Source organism: Engraulis encrasicolus, chromosome 18, assembly GCF_034702125.1.
Source record: "Engraulis encrasicolus isolate BLACKSEA-1 chromosome 18, IST_EnEncr_1.0, whole genome shotgun sequence".
In the NCBI taxonomy this organism is placed as follows: domain Eukaryota; kingdom Metazoa; phylum Chordata; class Actinopteri; order Clupeiformes; family Engraulidae; genus Engraulis; species Engraulis encrasicolus.
The window spans coordinates 19,152,220-19,162,668 of NC_085874.1; the positions used below are offsets into that span (position 1 = coordinate 19,152,220).

General features: G+C 46.5%; 1 protein-coding gene across 1 annotated transcript in view; it reads left to right on the forward strand.

Moving 5' to 3' along the window:
- Window positions 1-7,789, forward strand: part of mei4 (meiosis-specific, MEI4 homolog (S. cerevisiae)) — a 67,925-nt gene extending 60,136 nt beyond the window's left edge. The window contains exon 6 of the mRNA XM_063223190.1: window positions 7,064-7,789. Within this exon, the coding sequence (XP_063079260.1) occupies window positions 7,064-7,369 (306 nt within the window). The 3' untranslated portion in view covers window positions 7,370-7,789. The remainder of the gene's footprint in view (window positions 1-7,063) is intronic.
- Window positions 7,790-10,449: the final 2,660 nt, after the last annotated feature.

Here is a 10,449-nt window from a genome sequence, read left to right on the forward strand (position 1 = left end):
TCTGAACTTCAGACTGTCTGTTCAATTCTCAATATGGGTAGACTACCGTTCAGAAAGTAATATTCAGTGCTAACAGTTGCAAGCAGCATACAAAGAAGCTAACTTCAATTTACTTATGGAAGTGTAATTCTACAAACTATACTGACAGTATCAGTAGAGAGGGCATAAACATTTTTAGATGTTTGACCAGTTGAAAAGACTTGTTTGGATGCTTGCTGACATATCAAAATAACATTGCACAGTTGGTGAAAAGATGAAAGAATCCAGCAAATAATGTCTTATAAGTCCAGTATAGTTCATCGGACTGGTGTCCTAGCCACTCACATTTAATAAGGTGTTTCATCTTCTTCAAAACAACATGATTACCTCCAAATGAAAGAAATGTATTTCACCACTTTATGTCTCTGCTTTCTTTTTTGTTGCCGTCTAACCTATGTTTGCCATCTGCCCTCAGACCGAACCCATACAAACTCATGCACACTTACACAAGCTCTCACTAAAATTCACATATACAGCACACATTCATACACATACACACACACACACACACACACACACACACACACACACACACACACACACAAATAGACACAGATTGTAGATAGCTTCAAGCGCCTGATCGTTCCCTTGAACCCACTGCCACCTGTCCTTCTTCACATCTTCACATCTTCTACACTGCTCAGGCTTTGTCATCCCCCTGTGGAATGCATGGTGTTGGCCAGTGTCCAGTTTGAAATCGAATACTCACCATCACTCTATTTCTCTCTCTCTCTCTCTCTCTCTCTCTCTCTCTCTCTCTCTCTCTCTCTCTCTCTCTCTCTCTCTCTCTGTCTCTTTCTCTCTCTCTCTCTCTCCCCTTTCTTCGCCTTTTGCTTCTGCTTCGTCCTCTTCTTTCTGGAGATCTCTTGCAGGTCTCGGGAGCCCAGGTCTAATCTTGCAGATGATTAAATCTTATTCAGAGTGCAGCTGATTATGTCAACTCTTGGGTGGCAGTAGCCTGTGGGACGTGCGTGTGTGTGTGCGGGTGTGTGTGTGCAGGGAAGACGACAGGGGGGACAGACAAAGAGGTCTGGTGTCCCAGGACCAGGGAGAAAGGGGGCCGATAGGCCGAAGGGGCGTTATTACATAGAAGGCCCTTTCATATGACTTTGTCCTGGACCGGGCCAAAGCTGTCAGCGACCCTGGGTGTTTGTGCTCGCTCTCACTCTCGCTTTCGTACATATTATGTGCACACATACAGTATGCATGCTTTATCTAGAGTAGAGTATCAATCCAACAGAAAAATTTGAGGTCTTACCGCACGAATACACCGGCCGTGACCTGAGCGAGACGAGCAACGGAAGTAATTTACTTTCTGGGGCCTCGAGGCGATTCGCGCAACGAGAGCGACAGTTTGTAGTTGAACTCCTGGGAATATTATGAAAATTAGCTATGACACGGTTCGGCAACAGCCGCCACAGCCAATGGGAATGTTGAAATGCTAGCATTCTGCTTTCAACTGACAAACTCTACTAGTCGCTTCAATTGCTCGTATCGCTCTTGCTGCACAGAAGCGAATCTCTGTCACTTGAATCTCGTCGGGGCCGGTGTATTGGCCCGGTAAGTCTTCTCCATGAGACTGTGTGCCAAGAAGGCAGCTGAATGATTGCTTTTGGCGACTTCTGCTTCCAGAGGACCTTGAACAAACAATCACAACCTTTTCCTGTAGAGGCACAAGCACCTGACATAAACAGTGGTGGGATATGTTACCTGATGAATACATGGGTTTTCTTTTTTGGGGGGCTTTCCCCTGACTGCGCGACCCTGGCTGCACACAACTCAACCTCTGATTTTTGGAAACCGCTGACGGTCAAAACATTTGCTCACGTGGTTGACTGCCAGTATCTTGCCCCTCCTCACAACACCATGTTTATAAACAAGAAAAACCCATGAATACATATAGAACACATTAGACTAGAGGTGACACGGCAACTTGCGACTGCATTGGAAACCGGCAAGTGCAGGCTCCATCCTAAGACCGGGCATACACTGGATTTGTCAGTCAGTCGCATTACTTTTTAGGAATCAGACCGATTTTCATACACGCATTCATTTAACCATTTCATTTATTTTGACGGAAAGTTGCATCTGTGTGTTTTTACCTAGAGGCCAGCTGTCGCATCTATGCATATTTACCATTAACGCCGGGAGTTCAGTTCATGCTGTTTTCAATAATGCAATTGGTGTGCTCAAGTTTGGTCTCCTAAGGGGGGGTTGTCCCCTCCTTCTCCTCTCTTAGCGCATTCAGGCCGACTGAGAACCGTGCCGGTGCCCGTTCCCGCACCTAATCGCGAACCAGCTGTCGTGTTCACGCCACAGATTTTTGCGTTCGCGAACCGGAAAGTTGGTTCGGAATGCGAACCGCAAAATACTAGGTTTTTCTCCGCGAACCGTGACGACAGCGTGGCCGTCACCAGGTTCATCCGGGTAACACAGTCACATGCGGAAAAAGTTCAGAGCCCGGTATGAACACGGGCGGTTCGCAGATAAGCACTTCAGTGCCGAACGTAACTGGCGCGGGCACCAGCACCGGCTCCGTTCTGGTCGGCCTGAAAGCCCTATCTGAGGCGTTTGGCTTGTGTTAGATGTGCGCTACCGCCATCTACAGCACTCAGGGAACTCCATTTATTCTCAACCTTTGCTGGTCTACTAAAGGGGACCGTGGACCGTTCACCATACGTCACATAGATCCCAGAAAAGTTTCTCCTTGAATTCTCTCTACTTTATCCAATGTCTCTCGATTTCTGTTTATAAGCAGCTTGGGCTCACATTGGGGCACACTTTGGGTCATGTTGACACTGGTTCAGCAACCGGCGCCAACTTCGGACCTGCCTGGCCAGTCTGAAAACAAACTAATGTATGGAACAAAATTGGCCATACCATTACCATACCATTCCCATCACTGATTTCCACGCTCTTTGCAGTCATACGTATCATGACATGCTGTTGACATCACAGAAGGAGCCAGCCGTTTCTTCATGGCCAGCCGTGTCCCCTGAGGAATTGGGTTTTCATATCACTGCAGCACACAGCGGTCTTATCTCGTGTCACAGGGGTCTGGGCAATAGCCACTCTCCACTGCTTGGATTTGCCCTGTGGAAAGGTCCGTTGACACTAGGGCTGGGCGATATGGAATAAACCTATATCACGATATGGATTACTTTATATCACGATAACGATATATATAACGATATAGCACACTTACATACGTTTTCAGTTATTCTCTTTATTTGCTGTTTATTTTTTCATGTTGCAAAACAACCTTTATTTAAAATGGGTCTTTTTATTGTTAGTTTTACAGTTACATGAACATATAGTGTGTATTGTGACAACATGAAATGTAATTAAATGATATTCAGTTGTATACAACTGATAAAATTACTATCACAATATAAACAATATAGGAGAAAGGTCACGATATACACTTTTATATCACGATAACGATATATATCGTCATATTGCCCATCCCTAGTTGAGACTGCCTCAGTCAGCCGTGTCATTCAGCCCCAAGTGTGGTGGGTACATTATCTGTCCTGCTTTATGTTAGAAACGGCATCGGTCAGCAGCAGCATTGAAATGTGTCTGTTTCAGCTTCAGATTGTGATTATGAATTGCTTTTGAATTTTTTATTCATTTCCTTTTGGACTTCGGGGGAGCGCAAGTTAAGTTGGAGACTACACTACAGTATATGGTCTGGTTTTTTTTAAACTTGTGTTTGTGTCTGTATCTTGTGGTTTAGAGAGAAACTAACCTAGGCTAACTTAACTCAGAGTTTTTTACAATTATGTTACATGGAAACATGCAAACGTGGTATGTTGGAATCAAAAAATCAAAAAATGTTGGTTGACTCTCCCCTCAACAAAGAAAATAATGGCATGACCCTCTGAATGAACAGTCCCTAAACATTCTTTCTGCCAAAGGTTTCATCCCCACAACATGTTGTGCGTAATCAACCAAAAACACCCACCCACGCTTCACCTGCCAGGGCTTCTCTCTGTGCACTGGCACATCATATGAACTGCCATCCACATTGCAGAATAGGCACGGGAAAAAAAAACAAAAAAACATTTTTGTTAAAAATAACTCCACTCAACACAAAAGCACTTTTCTGTAGCATTTGCTGGCATAGAGGCGATGGGAGGGAGGCAGCGTATCGGAGGGGGGGGGGGTATAGTGGCACCCCTGAGAGACGGGGAGTGATCTCCTTCAGCGCAGTGTTAATTTTGTCATCCATTTTTTTATTTAGTCTTAGTCTTAGTCTTGTGTCAAAGTCCATTCTTAGTCTTCGTCGCTTTTAGTCTTTCAAAAATCATTTTTGTTTAGTTATTATTTAGTCGACTAAAATTCCTCAACATTTTTGTCTAGTTTTAGTCTTTCACAAATAATTTTTGTTTAGTCATTATTTAGTCGACTAAAAGTCCTCAACATTTTTGTCTAGTTTTAGTCTAAACATTTTAGTCTTTAGTTTAAGTCACAATACAATAAAACACAAGGCCTTTAGTAATGCACTGAGACTTGGTTATTGCCATTCTGGTAAAGCAGTCAATAGTGCATACAAATGTGAATATGTCGCTGGTGCTACGTATTCGTAAAGGGATTTTTGTTTTGTTAGAGAAGCTTCTCCCCCAATATTCGTTAGGGTCAGTCTGCTAAAAGTAAAATCGGTGGATGGATTCAGCTGTAATTAATCATTTATTAAATCCCATAGTGTCCCTTTAAAGGTTAATTACCAATTACCAATTAATTTATAGGTTTTAGTTGTGGTTGTACCAATTTATGTCTGAGCCCCCCAAAAAAGTCTACGTCTTGGTCGTTTTTAGTCTTTCACAAATCATTTTTGTTAGTCAGAATTTAGTCGACTAAAAGTTAGTTCTTAGTCTTAGTCACTTTTAGTCTTTCACAAATCATTTTTGTTTAGTCATTATTTAGTTGACTTAAAGTCCTCAACATTTTAGTCTCGTTTTAGTCTTTCACAGATCATTTTTGTTAGTCAGAATTTAGTCGATTAAACTCTCAAAAGGTTAGTCGACTAATATATTTAGTCTTAGTCTAGTCGACAAAATTAACACTGCTTCAGAAACGGGAGCAGAGCAGGGTGACGAGGGCTGTCACACCGTGCCACTCTCAGCTCTGGAGAGCACTGCAGGGGTTGGGGACAGAAGAGCTACACATCTGGCAGCCACCTGCCCGCCCACACACACACACACACACACACACACTAATGCACACACACATACCCGCAACAACAAACAGCATGTCAACATAGGCTCATAAACAACACACTCATACGCTCATGCGTATACTGTAAAACCACAACAGCACACACACTAATGAACACACTCATACCCACAACAACAAACAGCATGTCAACAACATATGCACATAAACACACTCATACGCTCATGCATATACTGTAAAACCACAACAGCACACTCACAAATGCACAAATGGATAAACTCACATGGGCTCCTCCGACACACATTCATGCATAACACATGCAAACAAAACACGAGCACACAGGTTTTTTTGGCACACCAGAACAAACTGCTCTGTGTCGAAAAATCAAGAACTTCAGGCATGCTCTGTGGTCTATAGAAATCCCATTGGGAATTTTTCACACTTTTTTCACTTTTTTCCGACATTCATTGCCCCTCTTCCATGAGGAAAAAAAAGGACAAAGCTGTTTCTCTATCTCTCCCCCGGGCTGGGTACTGTGTACACTGGAATCACATTTATAGCGCAGCACAGTGTTCGCTTCTGCTGATGGTGGTGGTCAGGGGAGCCGACAGGGGGGGACAAAGTGGTCTTCTGTCCCGGGCCCAGGGAGAGAGGGGGCCCAGAATTGGATCCTCATTCAATTGTATGTATTGGGTTTGGGGCCCTTTAATATGTGTTTGTCCCGGGCCCAGCAAAAGCTGTCAGCGGCCCTGGTGGTGGTGTGTGTGGGGGGGTGTCTATGTCTACAGAGGAGGCCTATTAAAATGCATGTGGATGTGGCAGAGCATACAGTACGTATATAGCTCTCCCTCATCAGCCTTATTCATTACTCCGCCAAGACACTTGTGAGATGCTTCCCCTCCGCCTCCGCCTCCTCTGCTGCTGCTATGGATGCTGCTGCTGCTGCTGCTGCTGCGGCTGTGGATGCTGCTGCTGCTGCTGCTGCTGCTGCTGCTATGGATGCTGCTGCTGCTGCTGCTGCTGCTGCGGCCACCTCTGTTGGCTGCCTCTCTCACTATTATTTCCAACTGGTGTATGTGTGTGTGTGTGCGTGTGTGTGTGTGCATGCACGCAATGTGAGTGAGTGAGGGCTGACTGTTCAAATATTAATGAGGGAACCGCCGGCTGCCCTTAGTGGAGTCGTTAGCCTCCCCTTATGCCTTGTTCCTGTGTGGGTGGGTGTGCAAGGGTGTGTGCGTGCGTGTGTTTTTATGTGTGTTGCTATGTATTATGTGCATGTATCCACATGTCTTTCACAGATTTACATATGGGACTCAAAATCAGGTAGCGATTTCTCCCAAGTATCTAGTGCTAGTAGCTCTTCTGCTGTTTCTGATCAAACAAAAAGTGCAACAACAAAAAAACAATTGCTTTCCAGCCAGGCCAAGGTAAAGGATGGGTTTGATCTGGGTGGCACAGTTTAGTATTCTACTGTACAGTAAACAATAATATAAAGGGAATCAATGGGAGTACACTGGAAGAATATAAATGACCATTTCTGTGTGTTTCTGTGTCTGTGTGCATGCGTGTGTGTGTGTGTGTGTGTGTGTGTGTGTGTGTGTGTGTGTGTGTGTGTGTGTGTGTGTGTGTGTGTGTGTGTGTGTGTGTGTGTGTGTGTGTGTGTGTGTGTGCGCGTGTGTGTGTGTGTGTGTGTGTGCATGCGTGTTTGTGTGTGTGTGTGTGTGTGTGTGTGTGTGTGTGTGTGTGTGTGTTTGTGTGTGTGTGTGTGTGTGTGTGTGTGTGTGTGTGTGTGTGTGTGTGTGTGTGCGTGTGCGTGTGTGTGCGCGTGCGATCCTCTCCATCACAGGAGGACGTGTCCTGTAAAAGAGCAGCAGCAGCAGCAGCAGCAGCAGTAGGCCCTCCAGAGGTGGAGCGCTACGAGAACTCCTTCTACCTCTTCTGGGTCCTGGAGCAGCTGCTGAGAGCCAATGGGAGTGCTGCGGCCGCAGAGGTGGGAGAGGGCACGCGGGACCTCCTGGAGAGGCAGGTGGCACGCCTGGCAGACGAGTACCCCCTCTTCAGCCTGTACCTGTGGAGGATCGGAGGCCTGCTGAAGACCAGTGCCAACGCTTCCACCTCCACTGCCACCACGACACCAGCTCCTGTGCACTGACACCAGGCGCCACTGTGATGAGCGATAAGCTTATGAATAACTCAGACTACGAGGAGACTGCTTCATCAGTCTAGTGCGGGACCAGAGGGAGAGGTTTGGTTGATTTGTCATGCTTAGCATTAGCGAGAGGGAGAACTGCGTTGGTGTGCCAGGTGGCGGATTTCGATGTGGATTTTTCATGAGACTTGATGAGATTTGAAAGCTGGGGTTTGCTAAGTTATTAAAACTAATTCCAGGATTCATCACTCAGACTTGTTGTACTATTCCCCTTTGATGAGGTCTGTCATAAAGCCTGTTTGAGAAATTAGTTTGAGCAAGTCATTGGAAGAAAAGAAAAAATCAAACGCAATGTCTCGGCATGTGAGCATCCATATGTGTTTTATATAGAAATCCGTTTTGAATAAACTGGACCTTTTTACATATGTGGTTCGAGATAGCCGTTTTTTTTCTATACTGGTGACATTCATCTGACTGTCCCATTCTGCCTTTTGCACAAACACATATTCCGACCCCTTCACTCTTGGCACGTAATTTTGCAGCCTCATGCTGAAAATTATTTCTGATCTTTTCCATCATCAATCTATATTCAGTTTTCCAGTGACAGTGACGAAGAGGGAACAGGGTGTTTTTGGGGAGGAATTTATAACCATTTGTGATCACTCTGACAGTCCAATTCATTCAAGCCTGCTCGAGCAATGCTAAATAAGGTGTATATTTGCCCTTTTCACAAGTTTTCCAATAAACTATGCAGCAAACACGTAGAGGACGGGAGGTTAGACAACGAGATGCATGCAGGAGTCCGCTGCCTCAAAAAAGGTGGCTTCACAACTCTCTTTCTGCAAACTTTTTTGAAGACATGAAGAGCACTTCAGTTTGTGTTTAGGGACCCTTCGCGTACTATGAGATACTGTAAGTGTGATGCTGTTTGGAACTGTACAAGAGCTTTAAATGTTGTGTTTCGCCATATGCCAGCATCAAATATAGCGTGGCTAACATGGCATTATCAAACTTTCTCAGTTGACAGGACTAAATCAATACAATAAATTCTAAATCATTTCTTCACACCATCAATTGTCTTTCAGTTACATGAGACATAGAAAGTTTTACACAAAAGAGAAAAGGGTGCCCAAGTGAAACTAAGAGCAAGCTTATATAATTGGGCCCATTTTTCTCTCGGGTCTTCCCAAGCATGCAAAAACAGCTCAAAGTGCTTCAACTGCAGATAGTTCCTTTAACTCACTCCACCACAAAGTCCCATCACTGCCCCCCTGCCCTGTCCTCCAACCACCCTCCCACCCAGACCAACAAACATACACACACACAACCACATAGCAGGTACAGCTGGCATTTCCCTATTTAAGGGCAAGCATATATCCCATCACCCCTCTCCTCCACCCACCCACACCAACTAACACACACACACACACACACACTGGGGCGTATCAGCAAATTTTGCGCCCTATGTACAATCAACTCCAATAGACACCCCCCCCCCAGCCATATACCTTCATAAATCAAAGTGTTTGTGGGCCCCCTTTGTATAGGGGCCCAGGGGCCCTGGCGACTCAGTCAAACTTTAGCCCCCTGAACGACACCCCTGCACACACGTCGCAGGTACAGCTGACATTTCCCTATTTAAGGGCAAGCATATGTTCCCCATCCATCTGTGTGCTCTTACGCCAATGTCACCTCCCACGCCCACATCACCAACAACACCCCCCTTCCCCCTGTCACGTACATAACAGGTATAGCTGACATTTGCCTATGTAAGGGAGTTGGTAGTGCATCTAGTATGTGTGTTGGTGTCATCCACCAAAGACCTCCCTCCCCCCACCCCCAGTCCCCTCCGACCTTTCTGCCGCTCCTCTTCACATCCAGAGTCGAGGTCGTTGTGCATTATTTATGCATTCTCTCCAGCGCCTCAGATCCTTGATATGTGCGCTTATCACCTCCTGTCAGCAAGGCACCTGCCTGCTCACTTTCTTTCTTGCCTGCCTGTCTGTTGTCTGTCTGTCTGTATGTCTGCCTGCCTGCCTGCCTTCCTGCCTGTCTGTCTGTCTGTCTGCCTGCCTATGTGTGCCTGTCTCTGCTTTCTTGCCTGTCTGTCTGCCTACCTGACTGTTTGCCTGCCTGCCTGCCTGCCTGCCTGCCTGCCTGCCTCTGCTTTCTTGCCTGCCTGACTGTTTGCCTGTCTGCCTGCCTCTGCTTTCTTGCCTGCCTGACTGTTTGCCTGTCTGCCTGCCTCTGCTTTCTTGCCGGCCTGCTTGCCTGTCTGTCTGCCTGCCTATCTGTCTGCCAGCCAGCCTATTTGCCTGCCTGCCTGCCAGTCAGCCCATTTGCCTGCCTGCCTGCCTGCCTGCCTGTCTGTCTGTCTGTCTGCCTGCCTGTCTGTTGTCTGCCTGCCTGCTGGCTTGCCTGTTTGTCAGCCTGCCTGCCTCTGCTTTCTTGCCTCCTGGTCTGTTTGGTGACTCTGTGAAGGATCAACCCGCAGCTGGCTACCCAGGACACTTTGGTCTCCCTAGTCTTGCAACCATCGCACCACACACCACCTCCCTCTGATGCCCACACACACCACACACACACACACACACACACACACACACACACACACACACACACACACCACCTCCCTCTTATGCTCCCCCCCCACACACACACACACACACACACACCACCTCCCTCTAATGCCCATACACACACACACACACACACCACCTCCCTCTGATGCAGATACATATGCGCGCGCGCACACACACACACACCACTTCTGATGCCCATACACACACACACACACACACACACACACACACACACACACACCACCTCCGTCTGATGCACACACAAACACACACCACCTCCCTCTGATGCCCACACACACGCACCACCTCCCTCTGATGCCCACACACACATTCACGCATACTTCCTCCGTCTGATGTAGATACACACATGCACACCACCTCCCTCTGATACACACACACACACACACACACACACAGAGGCTCCACAGTGTTCAGCACCGCGTAGCTTTGCTCTCTCAACTCCCTGGAGGGAATGATGGGATTTGGAACGAGATACACATC